The sequence below is a fragment of the Rhinolophus sinicus genome, chromosome 2, assembly GCF_057876585.1.
Source record: "Rhinolophus sinicus isolate RSI-liver-muscle chromosome 2, RSI-T2T, whole genome shotgun sequence".
NCBI classification, from domain to species: domain Eukaryota; kingdom Metazoa; phylum Chordata; class Mammalia; order Chiroptera; family Rhinolophidae; genus Rhinolophus; species Rhinolophus sinicus.
Genome location: NC_142502.1, coordinates 73,352,166 through 73,374,904, shown reverse-complemented (window position 1 = coordinate 73,374,904; position 22,739 = coordinate 73,352,166). Strand labels below are relative to the sequence as shown.

The 22,739-nt window shown below is 35.5% G+C and overlaps 1 protein-coding gene across 2 annotated transcripts; it reads left to right on the top strand.

Annotated features, from left to right (window-relative positions):
- On the top strand, nucleotides 1-20,904 carry MTO1 (mitochondrial tRNA translation optimization 1). Of its 2 annotated transcripts, XR_016020270.1 has the most exons (13): nucleotides 1-328; nucleotides 4,675-4,874; nucleotides 4,953-5,070; nucleotides 7,660-7,949; nucleotides 9,643-9,755; nucleotides 9,854-10,044; nucleotides 10,271-10,401; nucleotides 10,884-11,088; nucleotides 11,168-11,339; nucleotides 13,087-13,205; nucleotides 16,474-16,634; nucleotides 18,101-19,536; nucleotides 20,500-20,904. XR_016020270.1 is itself a non-coding variant. In XM_088795604.1 (12 exons), exons 1-12 carry the CDS (start codon nucleotides 112-114, stop codon nucleotides 18,260-18,262), a joined length of 2,079 nt encoding a protein of 692 aa, XP_088651730.1. In that variant the 5' UTR covers nucleotides 1-111; the 3' UTR covers nucleotides 18,263-20,904. The 2 variants fall into 2 exon arrangements, 1 of the variants encoding a protein (XP_088651730.1); XM_088795604.1 differs by having other exon boundaries at nucleotides 18,101-20,904.
- Nucleotides 20,905-22,739: the final 1,835 nt, after the last annotated feature.

The window sequence follows — 22,739 nt, the reverse complement described above, 5'->3', positions numbered from 1 at the left end:
CGCCGTGACGTCAGAGCAAGATGGCTGCGCCCTGAAATTTCCCCGTCGTATCCTGAATTTTTGCGCCTCGCTTGTGTTAGGTTCACAGTCAGAATCTGCCTTTCTCCAGCCATGTTCTCCTTCCGAGGTTGTGGTCGCTGGGTTGCAGCTTCTCTCACCAAACAACACCTTCCGTTGGGTCGGTTTAGCGGTGACAGCGCGGCGTCCCGGACTCCGCACTTCGACGTGGTAGTCATCGGCGGAGGACATGCCGGGACCGAGGCAGCCGCCGCTGCTGCTCGGTGCGGTTCCCGGACTCTGCTACTTACGCACCGCGTGGACACGATCGGTGAGGAGTGCAAGTGGTGTGGAGCTTGGTGTAGGCAATCTGCGAATAATCCCCTTTTCCTCCAGGGCCTGATGTGGGCAGCCCCTTCCCTCTCCCAAGGCTAGTAAGAATTCAGGTGTCTGTGGTTTCAGTCTGATTTTTGTCTTACTGGCCAGGCGGGCCCATGCCAGAACTATGGATTAGGCTATTCTGTGGACCGCGGATTCTGCTGCTGCTGCTAAAAGTAGCTGCTTGGGGGAGGTGGAGATGGTGCCTAAGGAAAGGGGGAAACTAAACTTACTAACTATAGTAGGTGACAAGTTCTTATTTCAGTGTTGCCATGTACCCTTTACTACCATAGCTTGTTGCTTTGGATAAAGAGTGAATTAACATTACTGAAAGTTTATTAAAAGTTTAATGAGATTTTGTGAAGCCCTTTTGAAGAACGATGCCATCTTTTGTTCCATGTTTCTACAGGATGTTTGTTCCCCAGTTTTGAGATTAGGACTCGACAGTACTAGTTTTGCCCTTAATTAACGGTTGGACGACCATAATTTAAAGCAAGGCCGCTCTCTTACATCATGATAGATGCTAGCTAAAACAGTATCTTGTAAATTATGCGTGCCTATGTCTTTCCTCCTGCATTTTGCTTAAGAGTAAACAGTACTTAAAATATTAACTGTATTAGCTGTTATATTCAAATTGTTAATAAATCACATATCAGTATACTGAAGTCCTTTTCTTTTGAAGGGGGGGCTATATGATTACCCGAAAGATTACACTTTGCTCATTATACAGTATTGCTTATTGTAGTACCTTTCAACAATAATAACAAAAATCTAATGAACAAAAAAGTATTTTTTGAACTAAGATGATCATTATATAGTATAAGTAATGTATTTCTGCCAGGGATAAAGGGATTCCCATTAAAACCCATATTCTTGTTCTCAACAAAATATGATCTAAGTTTTTAAATCAGTACATTCAGAGATATTTTAATAACTCTTACAGCTGAGCTTAGTGAATAACAATTCTATCTTAAAATCAAAGTCTCATTTTTTAAGGCAATTTGATATAGTGGAGTATCAAGTATTTCTACTTGGCCTTAGAAAGAGCTTTGGCTTAGAAAGTTGAACTTCTATAAGAATACAGAATGCAAGAAGTATCTGGTAGTGATTCAGTCATATCATCTGGCAATAGTGAAGTCAGAGACAGAAATCTTTATACTAACCTGGGAGATAATGTTTTTTTGGCAAACTGTTTTTTGCATTTCACAACAAGAGACAAGCCTTCTGAGCGTGTTGATTGTATATGTATCACCTATGTATTTCATGGAGAATGTTGTCCTTCAAAGAGTTGTTAGACATTCTGAACTTTTAAGCCAGGCTCCACTGGTATACTATCTGTGTGACCCTTGGACAATGGACAATTTATCTAAGCCTCAGTTTCTTTCTCTATGAAATAGAAATCATAGTACCAACTTCATCCTGTTGCTGTCAAGTTTAAGTCAGAAAATGCATGCAACTCATCTGGAATAGTGCCTGGCCCATATTAAATGGTCAGATGTTAACTTGTTTTACCATAAGCTTCCTATATAGCTGACTTAAATTCTTCAGTAGAGTGAAAAATGTACTTGATTTATACATTTCTACTGCCACTGCCCACCCCAACTACTGGTACCACACTTAGGATGTTAGTAGCCTCTATTTAAGAGCATAGATGACCAAAAGAGCTTATTCCAACTCCAAATAATTGGAAATGAATGCTAGCATCCTGCAGTTTTATGTTGAGAAAAATTTTGAGCGCTAAATAAAAGAGAGTGACATGTTCAGCTTTTATGCCAATAAGGAGAGGGGCTCAACATTGATACACGTATTTCTTTGAGAAAAAGTTTTCAGCAGTTTGAAAAGATGAGGATTTCTTTGCACTTGACTTTCACAAATGTAAATTTTATGTGTAGGTACACTATAACATAGTACACTAATTCAATAAAGTGCCTAGAAGTTGTCTAGTTTAATGACATGAGAAAGTGGTGGAATTTCAATAATTTATTGTTAATTTTTTAGGGGTTTTTTCCCCTTGTGTATTGAGGAGACTCATTGCTGAGGATCAGAGTTTGAGAAAATGTCAGAAATTAGAGGGATGCAGAGATTTTAAAAAAATTAACTGATATATAAAGCTGTTTTAGATAGTAGCAGTATCTAAAAGTGATGGTGTAGGAGCCAGACACACAATTTAAATGTCGGAGGCTAAGTGGATGTAAAACAGCACAGAGTGCTGGCAATAGTGGTGAGTTGGAAGATATATTCCTATTCATTGTTTTGTTTATTTTTAACAAAAGCCTTATGTGTACCAAGCAAAACATCACAGTCAAACTATTGGGTTATGACCTCTGATCTAAAAGTATCTGAAATGTGTCCTCTTTAAAGATTGGAAGAGGATTACTTAAGAGTGGTACAGAGTAATAGAAAAAAAATCAGGCTTAGTGATGTTGTCCCACACTTCCAGTTTATATTTTGGTTACTTATTCATTAACAAACAATTCAAATGTTTCAGGTGTGATTAAGGTATTGTGTGTGTGTTTCTAAACAAAAAAGTCCTTGTCTGAAATATTTAGAGTTGATATGATGTGTAGGAGAGAGGGAAATGGGTATAAAAGACGTAAGATTGGACCTGAGTCAATAATTGGGAATTAATTACAGTATTCTCTGTACTTCTTGTTTTTTGTATTTCTTTTATAAAATAGTTTAACATTTATATGTGAAATAATAAGTTGACTTAGAAACTCAGGAGTGCAAATCTGTTGCTTTCATATAAACTCAGTGATAGACTAAATATTTACTGTTTATGCTTATTGAGTTTATACACTGGAGCACTTTTCTAAGATATCCATGTAAGGATATTTTTTACACATTTGAGAAAATAATCAGAATTTTTTAATGGTGCTGGTGAAGGAAAATTATGTAATGATTAAAATAAATATAAAAACCAATTCAAAGAAATTATATGATTGTTTTAAAAAGTGAAGATCAGAAGCAAAGACTATTTTACACTGACTTGGGAAATGAAACAGTTATTACTAAATGTTCTTTATTGCGTATTTTATTCCAGACACTTCTTTTCTAACAGCAAGTCTGCAGGTAGAGTAGCTTTAAGGTTGGTTAATTCAGCATTGTCACAGTATCCAAGGATTCAAATTCCTTCCACTTCCCCATTGCGCCACTCTTGGAGTATCTTCACGCCAGCTATCCTCATGATTGCAAAATAGCTGTAGTAGTTCCCGGTGTCACATTCAGATATGACAACTTTCAGCAGAGGAAGGTTTTTTTTTTCTTCTTGTACCTCTTTAAAGAGGAAGAAAAACAAACCTGTCCTAGAGACCGCCTCCCCAACAGATTAACCCCTCAGAACTTATTTTCCACCCTTAAATCAGATACTGGCAAGTAGGAACGGGATTACCATGATTACTTTAGATCATTCAAGACCTGCCCCTAAACTGAGTTCAGGTCATAGTCCCTAAACACAGAGCCTCGTAGAGGAGACTGCTTACTTCAATGAAATGGTGATTCTATGTCAAAGGAAGGAAATAATCTACAGCTATCATCCCTGTTTTTACAGTAGGCAATCCGAGGTACAGAAAATTAGATAACTTGCCAAAATCACAGAGATTATAAGTGATAGATCTAGCAATAGAGCTAGATCTCTCACTAACTCCTAACCCATGCTCCTAATCACGGCACTACTTAGTCTTCCTATGGAGACTACAAACACTTTTGGAGGGCTCGATGGTGGCTGCAGTGCACCTGCAGATGTTGGCATAGCTGTCCCACCCTTCCACCTCCCATAAAAACCCTTGAGGTAACCACATGAGTTTAGACCTCCGAATAAGACTAGGGGAATTTAAAGAGAAGGTATAAAATATGGTTTGTACTTTGAGGAAGTTTATTTAATTATTTCTACAAAATAAACAAACACAAAACAGCAGATGGTATTTATGGAAGGCATAATTGTTTATGACAGTGAACTATTGCTGGGGGACTTCTTAAAAGTATGTTTGATTTGGATGGTTTCATGAGATAAGGATTTCAAAACTACATTTTAAAGGAAAAAAACCTAGTGAAATCGTGAAAATATACATCAAGGAAAAGATTGCAAGGAAACTACATGCAATGGTTTGCCTTCCAGAGTTCCCTGAGTAACTCTTGCATCCCACTGGAACTTTTGAAATTTTATTTTAAGTGTTTGTTTCAAGTTTTTTATTTTTTATCACGAGATGATTCTAGACACTTGTACCGACATTTCCCTGTTAAACACCCACTGGTGCAAAGTGCTCATGTATTTATTTTCTTTCTGTCTGTTTTCTTTAGGTCAGATGTCCTGTAATCCTTCCTTTGGCGGCATCGGAAAGGGGCATTTAATGAGGGAAGTTGATGCTTTGGATGGCCTGTGTTCTCGAATCTGTGACCAGTCTGGTGTGCATTACAAAGTATTAAACCGGCGTAAGGGACCAGCTGTTTGGGGTCTGAGAGCTCAAATTGATAGGAAGCTCTATAAGCAGAACATGCAGGTAAGAATAGGGCATAAAAACAGGGATGACTGTAGTGATTGTTTAACTGTTGTTTCAACTTGCATTCTCTTTTGATAGAAAGAAATCTTAACTACACCGCTGCTTACTGTTCAAGAGGGAGCTGTAGAAGATCTTATTCTTACAGAACCAGAACCTGAGCACACTGGGAAATGCCGTGCCAGTGGTGTTGTTTTGGGTATGTACTAGTTATAGACGATGATGACAGTATCAAACTTCATATAAGCAAGTTACTTTAGAGTGGAGATGTTTTGCTTATTCTAGGAAATTTTTGTGTGTTCATGGATGAGGAAAACTGTATAAAAACAATTCTTTCATTGGCCTTTGTGAGGCTTAGTCAGATTATGGGCTCATCTTTACTGTCTTAGTGTCGGAACTTATAGCCTACATAATTGTGTCTTTTTCTCTTGGTCTTTCTGTTGTATTTTTTATTTTTCCTAGTTCTGACTTTAAATTTTTTAAATTCATATTTTATGAGATTATATGTTTTTTATTTAAAAGAGTTCTGTATTAAATTTTAATCAAAATAACACATGCATGTAATTTTTACAAAAATCAAATAGAATTTAAGTTTGTCTGGATAAACAGTTATCTCTGTATGTTAGGTCTGTATACCCTCTACCTAACTGCTTCAGCTTTTTTAGCTGTCACTTCTGAGCTGTACTTAATATTTCTAAACAGTATGCTTATATTTTAACTTCCTAAGTTATCAGTCTTAAACATTATCTGTTAACTTTTTTTATGGTGGCTCTCTTTAATCCCCTACTTTCCTTCCCTCTATCCTCCCCATATAATTATACTACAAAGTTTGGGTGATAGTGTTTATATTATTATGATAAAATATTGTTCACTGCAGATCCAACTAGAGTATTATGTTTGTTTTCTTTCATGTAACTCTTTATTTTGCCTTGGGTTAATTTTTATTTGCTTATTTTACCTGTGTACCTGTTCAACTTTTTCATCAGAAAAAATTCTTTTTCTCAATGCTCAAATAATCTATCAGTTCTTGTTTTTCCTTTGCTGCTTATTTTGCTTGTTTTCCTTTGCTGCTTGTTTTGCTTATTACCAAAAATAACAACTTCCACAACCCATCTGCTATGAGCAGGACAATTTCTATCTAGGCTTTCTGCACAGATGTCATTTTGAGACTTTCTTTCACTGCTTTGCTGTGTTACATCATTCCTTGTTTCCTGGGATTCTAGTCTGTCTCTTTCTTACTACCTTGTTGTGCTGGAGCGTGTCTCCCAGTAGCTTCCTAAGAAAAGATGCATGGGAGATAGGTTTTTTGAGTTCTTGCATATCTGAAAGTATATTATTCTTAAACTTGACTCTTAATTTGGCTGAGAATAGAATTTTAGTTTAAGTAATTTTTCCTGAGAATTTTGACAGTCTCGCTCCACCATCTTTTAGCTTCCAATTTTGCTGTGAAGAAGCTCAATGCATATTGACTTAAAATCGTTTGAAAGCTTCTGTGATCTTATATCTGGTGTTCTGAAATTTTAAAATGATGTCCCTTGCTGTGGTCTTCATTGATTCATTGTAGTGAAGTATTACGTGTCCTTAAACTAGAAGTCTGTGTCCTTGATTTCTGGGGTATTTTCTTCTATTATTTCTCCATGCTATCTTTCTGTAACTCCTGTCCTTTCCTGGATTAATCTTTTAGGTTTCTTCTATTTTTATTTTTTGTCATTTTTGCCATATTTTCTTCGGAGAATTCCTTAACTTTATTGTCCAAATCCTTATACCTTTAAATTATTTATACTTCTGTTACTTAATTTAGTATCTTTGAATGCTTTTTTTTTATCCTGTCTATATTTTATAGGCTCCATAATACAATTTTTTATTATGGTAGGATATACATAATATAAAATTTGCCATTTTAGTTATTTTTATTTGTATAATTTAGTGCTATTCAGTACACCTACAGTGTTGTACATCTGTCACACTATTTCCAGAACTTTTTCATCCTCCTAACTGAAACTCTGTAACCCATTAAATAGTGACTCCCATTACCCAAAGAATAAACCTAAATTTTCTTATAAGGTAGGTCTGTCTGCAGATAAAACCTTTATACATAGATTGCAATTAATACTTCCTTAATTTTAGCCCCAAGCTTCATTCCTATGTTCCTCAGTTCTCATTCTCAGTTCTCTAATTTCTCAGCCTTTGTAGGGCAAATTAGTTCATCCTCATTGGTGTGTTCTCTTCAGACTCTTGAGTTATAGTCTTCTCTGTATAATCCTCTTCCCATCTTTAAAGAGGACACATTTCAGATACTTTTAGATCAGAGGTCATAACCCAATAGTTTAGCTGTCCCCTCTGCTAAATCAATTATTACTCTTCCAACCACTTTTTATTTTCCAAAAATATTTTGAAATGTCTCACCTTTTGACAAGTTCTTTCCCATTACTATACCTTTTTTGCCCCCTTTATTTCATTTTCTTGGAGTTTTAGCAGGGAGAAGGAATCATGTGAAATAGTCTGTCGTATTTAACCAGAAGTCTAAAGTTAATTAATTTAAAAATGATTTAATCATTGTTGAGTGTTGGTGTGATTTTAGGAACATATGAATTGTTGATAGCACATTATGTTTTCCCAACTTTCTTGGATTCTTGAGCTTGATAACATATAGTCTTCTTACTCATCTAAAATTATTTCTCAAGTTTCTAAAGACAAAGTTTTTCTGTAGTTCTAATGTAAAATAGTAACATTCCAATTTGATCCGTGGTAACAATTAGAATACGATTTTTACTCTCTTATCCTTTAGCGGATGGAAGCAAAGTATATGCGGACAGCGTGATTCTGACTACTGGGACGTTTTTGAGAGGCATGATTGTAATTGGATTGGAGATGCATCCAGCAGGACGTTTAGGAGATCAGCCTTCTGTAGGGTTGGCTCAGACGCTAGAGAAGTTGGGGTTTGTGGTGGGAAGATTGAAGACTGGAACTCCACCCCGAATTGCCAAAGAGTCCATTAATTTCAGCATTCTGAACCAGCAGACACCAGATAATCCATCCATACCATTCAGCTTTCTTAATGAAACTGTGTGGATTAAGGTAAGATAATTTATGAAAATCTGGCTTCACAGCTAATATTAGCTATTCACAGCAGGATATAGCCAAACTCTTTTCTTTTTATTTTCCATTCTCTTCCCCCTTCCCCTTCCTTCTTCCTCTTCCCCATTCTTCTCCCTTCCTTCTTACCTCCCTCTCTTTCGTTCTTTCTTTTCCTTTATTTTCGATAGCAATTCACTTTACATCATTATTAGGGTGCAAAAAAGTGATCTTTAAAAGATTAGCTAATTTGGTTAATTGGGTGTTTTCCCCTAAGTTCTTAAATTTCATTACTTCAATAACTTTGCCTACTTAAGCTTTTTGAAACAATCTCAGACCTACAGAAAAGTTGCAAGACTATTAAAACAATCTCCTATAAGCCTTTGAAATTCACCCATTGTTAATATTTTATCATATTTATCTTTCTCGTATTACAAAACAGTAGTATACATGTTTATTCTTACTCCTTTTTTTCCTGAAACATGAGAGTAAATTGCAGAGATTATGACCCTTTACCTCTAAATACTTCAATCTGTATCTCAACTAAACACAAAAACATCCTCTTATAACTTCAACGCAGTGATGAAATTCAGGGAATTTAACATTGATATAGTACAGTTATCTAATATAAAGTCCATAGTCAGATTTTGCTGAGTCCCAATATTGCTTCTTATAGCAACCTTTTTTTTCCAATCTAAGATCATATATTGCATCTATCATTTCTCTTTAATTTGAAACAGTTCCTCAGTCTTTCATGATGCTTTGAAGAGTACAGGCTACTTTTATCTATCTTTTGAATATAAAACAAAAAGTATATTGTGTGTTTAGAACTGAGGACTAATAATTGAGGTTCTAGTTTCTGGTGAATGTTATCCTGATGAATGACTCCAAATATTCTGTTATTTTGAAAAATCACTTTTATATTTTTGCTTTGTGTAAATTATGATACTTTTTTAGTATATATTTTTTAAACTGCTTATTATAAAAATTTAAGTTTACAGAGAGTAGAAAAAATAGTATAATGAATCTATGTGTCCATCACCTAGCTTCAATAAATAGCATTTTTGGCATTCTTGTTTTATCTTTCCTCAACACTTTATTTTTGCTGAGTTTTAAAGCAACAGTACCAGACATCACATCATTTCACTTATAAAATCAACCACAATACCATTATCACACCCAGCAAAACAGTTTCTTAAGGTCATCCAATATTTAGTGTTCAATTTTCACTTGTTGTTTTTATACACTTGTTTTAAAATATTTAAAATGTTTAGTCTATTTTAAATGCTTTTGTAGGTGTTGTATTTGAAGCAGGAAGCAGTAAGTTTTATACATTGCATTGGGTGCCGTGTCTTATGACAGTTCTCCCTCTTTTTTCCCCTGACATTTGTATGTGAAAGAAATACTCATTTATTCTCTAGATCCCACATTTCAGATTTGTGTGATTTTATCCCTCTGGTGCCTCAAACATGTTTCTATATCCTCTATATTTTCTGTAAACTGATAGATCTAGAGGCTTGCTCAGATTTAGGTTCATCTTTTGGGTTGTTTTTGGCAAGAATACTTCGTAAGTAATACTCAGCATTATGAATACGTTTAATGTCTATAAAAGTAAGTGCATATTATGTGTGCAATTTATTTGAATAAGAGGTAAACTAGTAGAAAGGCACTGTTATAATGAGTTCCTGTGTTTTAGCCAGAAGATCAGCTGCCATGTTACTTGACTCACACCAACCCTAAAGTAGATGAGATTGTCCTTGAGAACCTTCACCTTAATAGTCACATTAAGGAAACTACAAGAGGACCTCGGTAAGGACAAAACGTCACTGCTCAATTATTTTAAGGAATGATGTCAACCCTCTTTTGTTTGTTTCATTAAATTTCTTTATTTCAATGTCCTGTTCTAGATACTGTCCCTCCATTGAATCAAAGGTTTTACGTTTTCCAAATCGTGTACATCAGGTTTGGTTGGAACCTGAAGGAATGGATTCTGACCTCATCTATCCCCAAGGGTTATCTGTGACGCTACCAGCTGAATTACAAGAGAAAATGATCACATGCATCAGAGGCTTGGAGAAAGCTAAAATGATCCATCCAGGTAAAGAGAATCACAGCTGCCCTTCAGTGTGAGCCCAGCATCTCCTTAGCAGACAGTGAGGAGATCTTAGCTACAGTCATGTTTGCTTAGAGCCTCAGAAGACAAAGCCCAACATTTAAAATAATCCTTGATTTTGAAGAGCATTTAATGATCATCTTTCCTTCTCTACCTTGAGGCAAATCCAGTTCCTTGTTTCCTTATTTTGTACCATTTGTTCTTTGGTCAGGCTATGGTGTTCAGTATGATTACTTAGACCCCCGTCAGATCGCTCCTTCTCTCGAGACTCATTTGGTGCAACGTCTCTTCTTCGCTGGGCAGATAAATGGTACTACTGGTTATGAGGAAGCTGCAGCTCAAGTAAGAGTTTGTTCAATCGTTAATAAACAGAAAGGGACTATTTAGCTGGTGTTTGTTATGATAATTATATAGGTCTTAGATATAACTCATAACTGTAATAGAAGACATTTCTGTTTCAGGGTATATGGAAATGGCTACTGTATACAATAGGATTTTTAAAAAGAGACTTGTGGTTTTATTACTCTTTTAACATAACTTTATTGAAAATTATATTATTCCTTTTAAGTGGGAAGTTATATTTTTACTTGTAAGTGGGAAAAGGCTAGAAAAGTTTTACAGGTGGATTTTTAAAAAAAGATTAGCCCATCTTGGCCTTTCCGGAATATATTTTGAAAACTGAATCATTGCAGTGTAAAGTGGCACATTACCCATATTCTGAAATAGGATCACATTTTCTACCTCTATTTCCAGGTAGTGTTCTGAGTAGCATAGCTCTTTGTGCGGTTCATAATGGCCTTTTAAACATTTCAGTCCTCTTATAGGGTGTGATAGCTGGAATCAATGCAAGTCTTCGGGTCAGACACAAGCCTCCTTTTGTCATAAGCAGAACAGAAGGCTACATAGGAGTCTTGATTGATGACCTCACCACAATGGGCACCAACGAACCATACCGAATGTTCACCAGCCGAGCAGAGTTCCGTTTGTCACTGCGCCCTGATAATGCGGACAGCAGACTCACATTTCGAGGTAACTCTTCACTGAGTCTGGCAACCAGATTTGCTCTTCTTTCAAACCTCTCATTATATTCTGTCCTTCCCTTTTCTAGGGTATAAGGAAGCGGGCTGTGTGTCCCAACAACGATACGAGAGAGCTTCTTGGATGAAGTCGTCTTTAGAAGAAGGCATTTCCGTGCTAAAATCCATTGAGTTTTCAAGTTCTAAATGGAAAAAGTTAATCCCAGAGGCTTCTATAAGTATGGGTAAAAGTGTGCCTCTCAGGTAAACATTTTTAATATAAACCTTTCTCACTTTTTACAGACAAATGAGGTCATTTCAGAGAGATATTACCTTTAGACTCCCTACCTACACGTTTTAAATGAAGCTTATTTTTGGCTTCTTTTCAAAATCCTTTAGATGTAACTTATTCAGTATTAAAAATATTTATGATTCTAAATTATTATTTTTACTTTTTATGTAATTTCTCTGTGGCTCCCACTGAGTTCTGGCTTTGCTAAGATTTGGAGGGTACGAACCAAGACATATAGCATATAGTTCTCTGCTTTCTTTTACAGGCATGGAACAGTTGGGTTGGTCTCCTCTTGTTTGTGAGCTATATAGCAAGGAAACTTCTTTGATTAAGCAGTGTTATAAATTCTTTGGACTTATTTGATGTGTCCCTTGTTACATTTTAGGAGGCTTTTTTTGTCCTTGTTTTATCATTCAGGTTATATGGACTCTGAGTCTAAATGACATTAATATAGAAATTTTTGCTTCAGAGATATGTGTCGGGACCTTGCATAAAAAGTCTGCATATTTCATTGCTGATTTTTCTTATTAAAAAAAAAAGTGAGCTAATGAGGGGAGTACACAGAAGGCATAAATCTGAAATTATTGTAGCTTAGAAGCTCATATGGGGGTAGGGGGGTATTGATCGTATATTTTTCCAGTATATTTTTCCTGTTTTTTAACCCTTATTTTCCTTATGAGGGATTTTTGTGGACTTAGTGGTATACCCATTTTAATGCTGCTTTTTATTATCTCTAATCTTTGCAAATGCTGTCTCCCAATTAATAGCCTCCCAAATAATAGATCCTTGTTTGGCTTTCATCTCATGATGGTGTTTTACAATTTCTGTTCCCAAGTTTTGATTTTCGTGGGAGTTTCCCAAATCTCTGGCCCCTCTGTGAGAGGATAGTAAGCAGATTTTTAATGATAGTAACAGTAAGTATTAGAGAACCTGCTCAGTAGTCACCAAACCAGAGGATCTCTCACAGGAATGGCGGCAGGATTCACTGAGAGATGGTAATAACATAAACATAGCTTATAATTGTAATTCACTCAGTTTTCCAGCTGTTTGTTTGTTTAAATTTAGAAGGGTTCACATTATTTCAAACTTTGTACAAAGAATTTATAACATTATGCTGTTTTGATCAAGTATTGCACTATTTCAAATTAATATAATTAGAATTGCATTAAATATGATTAATATGTATTGAGGTCATAGTGAGAGTAGGGGAAGTGATCATTTTCAACTCAGTTTAAAATACTAATTGGTGATAAAAATATGAAAAAGGAGGCTATCAGTTTTATATTTTTACCAAACTAATCCTGAGTAGCCATTTTGTTAAGGTGATTTTTTTTTTTTTTTTTTTTTTAAGTAATTTGGCCAAATGCTTTCCTTTTTAATTCAGGTCTTTTCATTCGGGAGGAATGAATTCTGTCAAGCCCTTATCAGATTATATTCTGTCCTTATAAGAAAGGGAGGACAAATGGATTATAGCAGTGCAACCTTTGCCAACAACTTATTTGTCAGGATAAAGGAAGGGGGTTGGGGAGAATCACACACTCATCTTATAGGGGTCCTACTGTGTTGTAGATGCTGCTGCATTTGCTCACTGTATTTGGAAAGAATTAGGAGTATCTTGATATTATTTGTTCTGAGATTATTATGTCCAAGGAATCTTGTTCTTTATCTGCCTTATGTGATATGGACCCCTGTGTTAATGAATTTTTTATGTGTTTGTAGAGCTCTAGATGTTCTGAAGTACGAGGAAGTTCACATGGAGTTGTTGGCCAAGGCTGTTCCAGAACACTTGGGGAAGTACACTAAATGTAGAGAGCTAGCTGAAAGACTGAAAATAGAAGGTAACAAATACTTTTTTAACTTAAGATTCCTATATACTCTCTTTTCCATTTGAAAAAATTATGAATGGACAGCAGATCCATTGAGTTCTATATCAAAAAAGCCATTTTTAATTACCATAGGACCAGCATGGTTTTAGGCTGGGTGCTACTCAGAGTGGGGTTCCCAGGCTAGGGGCATTGCCACACATGGGAGCTTGTTAGAAATGCAGAATCTCAGGCTCTACCCCAGACCCACAGAGTGAGCATCTGCATTTTAACAAGATTCCTAGGTGATTTGTGTGCACATTTCAAGTTTGGGAAGTGCTACTGTAAAGTTCTCCTTTAAAAAAAAAAACTAAGGGAAGGGGTAGGCTAGGGAGGGCGAGAGGCACGGGGATGTAAAATAAAGTATGGGGGAATATAATCAATGATGTTATAAAGATCATGTAGGGAGCCACATGGGTATTGGACTTGGGGGGTGGGGGGTATCACTTCATAGATTGTGCAGATGCCTGACCACTGCGCCGTACACCTGAAGCTGAAGTAGAATAATATTGAATGTCAACTATAATTAAATATGCATGTGTGTGTGTGTATTGTCACAGGATTTTAAAGTACAGCATAGGGAATATAGTTAATGGTATTGTAACAGCTATGTATGATGTCAGAGGGGTAGTAGACTGGGGGGGTTATCACTTTGTGAGGGGCGTAAATGTCTAATCACTATGTTGTTTTGTACACCTGAAACTAATAAAAAATAAATAAAAATAAAAAATGAAGTACTGATACATGGTACAACATGCTACAACATGGGTGAACCTTGAAACATTATGGTTAGTGACAGAAGCCAAACACAAAAGGCCACATATTGTATGAGTTCATTTATGTGAAATATCCAGAATAGGCAAATTACAGGGACAGAAAACAGATTGATTAATAGTTGCCAGAAGCTGGGTGGAGGGGGAAATGGGGAATGCCTGCTTAATGGGTATGAGGAGTTCATTTGGGTTGATGAAAAAATTCTGGAATAGACAGTGATGACGGTTGCACAACATTGTGAATGTACTTAATACCACAGAATTGTACACTTTAACATGGTTATAATGATAATAAAAAAGGGAGAAAAGAAAAAATTTTAAAAGTAAAATAAAAAAAAACCTTATTTTTCCTTGAGCTTTCTTTTTACAGTTTTCCCATCTAATGTTCTAATAATGAGGAAAACAATACTATCTTTGGCTTTGACAATATAATTTACCATTAACAGATACTTATTTTATATTGGGCAAAAAAATCCAGTTTTCCCAGTACATTGTAACACATGGTATATGCTCTGGGTCAGTGTCTTGACAATCAAAGCCACAGATGATTTGCAGTTGCAGTGCCTTTTTTAAAAAAAAATGTTTTTCATTGTGAAAAATTTCAAACATAAAAATACTGAAAATAATATCAGCTTCTGTATTTTGATAGATGTTTTTTCCTGGGGTGAAAATTATGTGGAGAAAAGCAGGGAACACAATGAGAGAGGGAGAAGGGTAGAAGTTGGATGATGATGTACTATTCAAAGAGGAAAGGACTTTGAGGACTTTGAGGTGGTAAGAATACTGCATTCCTCCTAGCACTGGCATTTTCTTTCAGTTCCAGAGATGTCTGTCACTTTGCCATGCTTTGGCTGCATTTATAGCTGCATATATATCCAAGTGCTCCCTACCATCCCCACCATGCAAGTTAACAAAAACCTAGCAACAAAAGGAAACCCACCCAGACTCTAGAATCATTTTTCGAAATGACCAGACCCTAGTAGTATACTAATGTATAAGAAGTAATGTTGACCATTTATTTCAACATCATCATGTCTCTCTTGGGTAAAAATTACTTTATTGAATATTTAGGCTCTTAGCACCTGTGAAAAAGTGACTAAATTCTGTATTTTAAACTTGGTTTACAATTTAGTTTGTACAGTAAATCACAAGGTTCAGGTTAGAATAATCCAGAATAATTATCTTAACTTGTTAGTAGATAAAGGCTCTAATTCAAGAAACCACACTAGGTTAAATTGTAATACATATCAGTGGTTTTCAAATTACTACGCAGATATGGATACTCCACTAGACAAGTTTCTTGAAAGCAGAAATCAATTTCAGATTCTTTGTAGTATCTTACATGTTTTGCTGTATACATATTTAAAAGATAAAATATATCTTTAACATATATATTACCTCCTCATTTCTATTCCGTGATCCCCGATGAGTCTATTCATGAGTCATAAAATTAAATTACAATTTGTGGTACTAAATTATTATATGACAATGTTGTATTAAGTCCTTTACATGCATTATTTCATTTGATACTCAGAACTGTCCTGTGAAGGATAGGTATTAGCATTATTATTTTAATTTTACAGGTAAGTGGTAACTTGCCCAAGGTCACAACTGCTGGCAGAGCTGGGATTTGAACTAAGGTTGTCTGACTGGAAGGCCTGTGCACTTCACAATTGTCCTTTGTTGCCAGAAAGACCATCAGAAGTCATCTAGGTCCCTTACATTTTCTAGATAAAGACGGTGAGGTCCAGAGGGATAACATGTGCCCACAGAGGATAATTCATTGGTAGATGCAGGCTCAGAGCTGAGATTTTCTGGCTGCTAGTCAAGTGATGGAAGCAGGTGTTACCAAAACCTTTAGGGAAGACTCACTTTCTTGAATAGGATGGAATGACCACCTTAATTTAGGTTTTAAAACAGGTTTGAATTTATTTTTCTAAGAAAAGAATGCTTTAATTACAAAATAATTGCTGAATTATCTCTGTAACATCATTTCTGAATAAAACCGTAAATTATTTAAATTGTGTTATCTTCTAAGAAGCTTTAATCTTTTTAAAATTACAGTTTTATATGGACATAGTTCAGAAAACCATTTTCTTGAAGAAATATCCTGTCTTTAGAATGTTCCAATTCAAACCCATAGCCTATGGAGGGATGTTCACTAAAATTTGCACTGAGAGGGACAACAGTTTCTTTTCTTAACTTTTAATTTTCCAGATTTTTGAAATGAAAAGGACATGCAATAAACTACCAGACAGAATGTTGTAGTTAATATGTAAGATATTCACTCCCTTTATTTTAGCTTCAATTTCCTCATCTGCAAAAGGGAATACCGACCCCACCTATCTCATGGTATTGAGATAAGTGTTGAATGAGATAATTATGCACTTTTGCATATCTTTGTAAATGATAAAAAGCTATAAAAATGTAAGTTGTTAATATAATCTGAGTATCATAATTTTGTTCACCAGCTGCTTATGAATCAGTGTTGTTCCATCAGCAACAAGAAATAAAGAGTGTTCAGCGAGATGAAGCTCTCCAGCTGCCAAAAGACCTAGATTATTTGAGTCTCAAGGATGTGTCTTTGTCATGTGAAGTTCGAGAGAAGCTACATTTCTGTCGCCCACAGACGGTAAGATAACAGGCAGTAGATAGGAACAGGTTATAAAGTAAGAGCCAGTGCTTTAATTTTTTAAACCTGGATTTATAATGGCCACATAACTAATGTTTTATAATATTTCATCATAAAAAATTTAACCTCTTTTCAATATTTCTTTGTATGTTACATGTCAGTATGTTTTTATGAAAAATGAAAAAGGTTAGTCTAAATAAATAAGTAGAGGTCAGGATTTGGGTTGATTATGTATAATCCAGTGGTTTTTCCAACCATTACTTAGATCCCACTCTAGGGGTTCTAGAGTGTTGTCTTGGGAGCTACTAGGAGAAAGGGGAGCCAAAGAAGTTCCCCACCCATTCTTTAGCATGTGTGTACACGCATGTGTGCATGCATGCGTACACACTTGCACGTCTGTATACATAAAAAACTTCATTATATAGTGTGTAGTATTACACTTCTAAGAAATATTTAAAGACTGATATGCCGTATTTATTGATTCTAAGACACATTTTAACATCTCTGAAACTGAGTTGTACTTAAAAATTGGTGGTGTCTGATAGTTAATGGGCAGTGGATTTTATTTTACTTTTTTAGTAGTCATTCATAACATAAAGGAACATTTAACAAAAATCTGGTCTGTAAAAAAATTTTTATTGATTTTTTTTTTTTAAGGGAGAAGTGATTTCATCAATATAATATGGTGTTCTTAGCAATAGTCATAATGGGAACCTTACAAACAGGCTTTAAATTTTATAACTATATATACTATTCATTTTGGGTTATGTCTTTATGGATAGTTATAGGCTTCACTGACCTGGATTATGACCGCTAGCCAGACCACATACATTAATTAAAATTAAATAAAACTAAAAGTTCAACTCTTCAGTCATACGAGCCACATTTTTAGTGCTCAGTAGTCACATATGGCTAGTGGCTATCATGTTGGACAGTGCATTATTACAGTCAAATGGCATAGAAAATTTCCATTATCACAGAAAGTTCAGTTGGACAGCAAAGGTCATTAAGTTTCACAACCCTATCCACAATTCTAAAATAAAAAACGTTCCGATAAATGTTTGCTACAGACTCATTTGGTGGCAAAACTGACCTGAACTGACATGAGGCTATTTAGTCTCTATACCACTTAGAGTTAATAGTCATACGTTTTGCTGTAAAAATACACTGCAGAAATATTGAGATTAATTATAGGGTGCTGCCCAGTACACTGCTGGGGACGTTATGTTAGTTTAATGAAAAGAAAAATTAGGCACTCTAAACATCTGTTAGTTATGTGGTCTTCGACAAGTCATTTTAATTTTGCTAAGCCTCAGTTTTCCTGGTTTGTACTTTGAAAACACATTAAGATAATAGTTTTGAAAATATTTTATAAACTATAATATACAAATTGTCATTGGGAGGAAAATGAAGTTGATTTGATTTAACACAGCTCACTTTGTTTCTCTTGTGGTTTTAATTCATAGATTGGGGCTGCTAGTCGTATACCTGGAGTGACACCTGCTGCCATCATCAATCTGCTCAGATTTGTGAAGACCACTCAGCAGAGACAGGCAGCTTTGAATGAATTGCCCAAAACTGATCACTGTTTATGTGATACAGACAAACTTGAAGAGAGACAGTTATAACTTTCTATTCATGGGAGACTTTTAATTAACATAGGTGTATAGGAGATAAGAAGTATTTCTATTTAGCACCTGTTAAAATAACTGTATTAGTTATTATGGCTTTGTCATTAATTTATGAAGAAGATGGATTATCATTGTGCTTTTTTGTATCTGAAGAAAGAGTTATAAATTTTTAATTTATAACTCTTTCTCTCAGCTGCTCTAATACAGTGAGCCTATTAATATAACTTTGTGCCAGGTTCATTAAAGAGAGCTAGTGGCCCTAAAACTAAAGCTGGAAAAAAAAAATTTAACTTGCCGATTTGCCTGCTCATAAGGACTTTGTCCATTAAATTTAACAAATTGAAAGTCTTGTCTTTCAACTTGTTTTGAACATTAGCAGTCTTCTGCTTGGTTATACTAGGATAGGAGGCAATTTCAAAGCCCTCAAGTTCTTAGGGCTAAAAGTTTGAAACTATGCAAAATTACCCATAATCATTCAGCTAATTTCCAATATTGGAATGTAGTACTGTAGGGTGAAAGTTGACTTCTAAGATTTCTCTGCTTCTGCAGGAAATCCTCACCAGTAATTATCTGTGAACATTAATGAAAACCCTATAAAAAGAAAGATTGGAAATCATAGTTTCCTATCATTCACAATGTGAAAAACTTTTTGGTAACTTGGTTAAGGCAGAATAAAGTAAAGGAAGGGAGAATAAAGTAAAAGGTAGTTAGGTATTTTATATCATACAGTATTTTCTCATGAAACTGTCATAGCCACAATTTCTTGACACTGAAGACAAATCCATAGTAACTGGTGACTGGCATTTCCCTGTTTTTAAGTCAGAATTGACAGAAAAATCAGAATGGTGCTGGCATCCCTGTTCCTCTCCAGGACTTCCATGATATGTAGCCACAAAGGTTGGGTGGGACGACCAGCTGGGCCCTTTGGCTGGCTCCTTAGACACCTTGACCTTTCTGGATAGACTAGAGGAGAATACAGTCAGGTGGGCCAGACGGCCCTACTTGTCCCTGGAAATGCCAACTCGGATCTCAGTTATCAGCCTATGGAGACGTTCCCATCTCAGCTTCAGGCCAAAGCAGATGCTAAGACAGTTTCCAAAGACCCTGAAGTCACTTTGGCTACAGACCTAGGTGTTAAGCCTGATTATAGATGGAGGCAGCCAAATATCTTGTTGCTATAATTGTATGTGGCCAATGGACATAGCTCAGTTTTCATGGATTTGTTTCATCTGTTTCTGGTCTTTCCATAAAGAAGTCAAGATCAGTAGCAGGTGAGAAAGTACTTGTAATACTGCATCATTTAACAATACTCTTTGATACTTGATTTAGTAATTTCAAAAAGTGATAACTTTTCTTTTAGTTATTGTGGTGAATCCTGGGCAGAATTTTTACAGAGGCAGTATTGATTACAGTATATTATATTTTTAAAAAGAAGGTATTTTGCACTAACTGTTTAACACTAGAAAGAAAATCACTGTTATTAAACTTGGTGTTTTTTTTTAAATACAAGAGTAAAAGCAGTGAATGGGGGTGCTTATTAAATGGAATATAACAAAAATTTATCTTGAGGGACTACAAAGTTCCTAAATGCTTTGAAAGGTTCTTGACAGCTGTAATTTGGGACTAGTGACACTACACATATAAAGAAACTTAAGTTTTGTAATGCAATTCCATTACAATGGTAACTGTCTCACTGAAAAATGTTTGATGAAAAACATTTGTTATAGGTCCTGCCATTTAGTTTAGGGTGTGAAATTTCTTTAAATCTACAAGTTAAAGTAACATGTTAACATACAAAATTACCTCACTTAAAAGAATATTTTAAAACAGCCTACCTCCTGGTAGCCAGCAATGCTGGAGTCTGTGATGCCCTAGGAAAAAGTCAGTTAAAAATATAACCTTAGTCTAGTTACTTCCTATAAACTCCCCAACAATGACAAGAGTCAGCCTCCCACACTCAGCCACACTTGTGATTTCCTCCACCACAGACCACACTGACAAATAGAAAAGCTAGGTACTAAAGTTCATTTCAACAGAAACACCAAAATAAAAAGAGGAAACAGCCAAGAAACACTAAATATTTGTAAAATCATTGGGGGAGGGAGAGAAGATGAAGATAGGAACCTCTGCTAAATTGAACCATCATGGTCTTGAATTACAAAGTTACATTTTGGTCAAGAATTTGAATTTTATTACTGATGGTTTTAAAATATTTTGTCATTTTTGACTTTCAGCCTAAATTGGAATAGCCATGGATTTTCTACTTCAGAAATTTCATCTCCTGGTAGAATGCCCTGTACAGGAGAAGTGGTCAGAAGTATCAGGAAAGCCACCAAAAGAAACTAGACGCTCATTCAGAGCTAGCAGAACTGCTTATGCTGCAAGGCACGCAGTGAAAATTGTTCCTCTTAGGCTCTGTCTTCACAATAGTTCTAGTATTGCACTTCATTCCACCTTAATTTTTAATATCTGTCTTACTTAACCTCTTAACAAAATAAAAGCCTCTTGAATGCAATCACTGCCATAGTTGTAGATACTCATGACATGCTTTTTTGATTGAATGAATATTACTGAAGGCAAGAGATGGCAAAATTAAAACTTAACTGAATAACTAAATGGAATATAAATATGACACAAATGTTAAGGACTACATACTTTTGTGCTGCCTTTCTCTTTCTCTGTAACTCTTCTGTCTACACCTTCTCTTCAGCTTCATTTCCTCGCTATTTTCTGCACTGTCCCTGCTTTTCACTGCTCCTAATATATTGAAGCTTATTTTTATGATACTCATTTTATTTAAGCAGATTCTTAGTATTTCCTAATTTAAAAGCCAGATGAAAGACACAACAGAGTAGAAAGGCGACCCATGAAATGGAAAGAAAATATTTGCAAAACATCTGATAAGTGGTCAATATCCAGAATATATAAGACTCCTATAGCCCAATCAAACAAACAAAACCAAACAAACCAATTTGAAAAATGGGCAAAGGACTTGAATAGCTATTCTACAAAGAAGATCAATAACCACCAAAAAATTGCTCAACATCACTACTCATTAGGAAATACAAATTAAAACAATGAGATGCCATCTCACACCTATTAGGATGGCTATTACCAAACTAACAAGTGTTGGCAAGGCTATGGGAAAATTGGAACCTGATGTACTATTGGTGAAAATGTAAAATGGTACAGCCACTATGGAAAACGGTATGACGGTTCCCTCAAAAATTAGAAGAATTAACTAGAGGATCCAACAATTCCACTCCTACGTATATATCCAAAAGGACTGAAAGCAGGGAGGGTCTTCAAGACCCTGTTCAAGGGTCCTGGTTCATTGTAGTATGAGTCACAGTAACCAAAAGGTGGAAGCAACCTAAGTGTCCCCCAGATGCATGGATTAACAAAATATATTTTAAAATGGCATATTTTTCAGCCTTTGAAAGGAAGAAGATTCTGATATACTACAACATGGATGAACTTTGAGGACATTTCAGTAAGTGAAATAAGCCAACACAAAAGGCCCAATACTGTATGATTTCATTTATATGTGGTACCTAGAGTAGTCAAGTTCACAGACTCCTTGGTTGCCAAGAGTTGGGAGGAGAGAGGAATGTGGAGTTATTTAATGGGTAGAGAGTTTCAGCTTTGCAAGATGAAAAGTGTTCTGGAAGAGGATGGTGATGATGGTTGCACAACAATATGAATGTACTTAACTGCCACTCTACACTTAAAAATGGTTAAGATGGTCAATTTTATGTTGTGTATATTTTACCACAATTTTTTTTTAAATCATATGAATTTGTATATGTATCTCAAGACTCCAAATCCTATTTGATTTATTTATTGATAATTTATCCCCTGCTTATTTCTAAAAATATAGTTGAGACATTTTAAAGAAAGCAGAACAGTTCAAAATTAAGAATCATCTCAGAAAAAGGCTGATTACATTTATAAATGTTAAATTCTAGCTCAGAGCTTCCTGGCAGTGACGCAGTTCTGTCTCATCAAGGGGACCAGGAGAAAACACTTTCCTATTACTAAAACCTAAGAGAAATGTATCACATCACATGATCCCTTAGGGAAAACAATGCTTTTATTAGTGATTTCATAAAAGATAAAAGGTACTACCTAATAATTACTGTATGGCCGATAAAAGTTAAGTGCTTTACCTGAATTATTGCGCTTAACCCCATGATAAAGCTGTTTCTGTTCTAGAGACAAGGGAAACAAGATTTGGAGATAGTAACTTGCCAATGATAAACACTGCTGGTTGTTTTCCCAATAACCATGTCTGTCCACTGCCCTGTGCATTGCCAAAAGAACCGTGGTTTTGTTTTTACTCCCTCTGAAGCCCAGGAGCTAAATCTTCATTAGTTTAAACCAATCTTGGTCATAGCAGTCCCCCCATCATTTGGTCTAGGCCTGAGACTGGTGTGAAACTGACCCAGTGGATTATAAATGGAGTCTTCTGGGT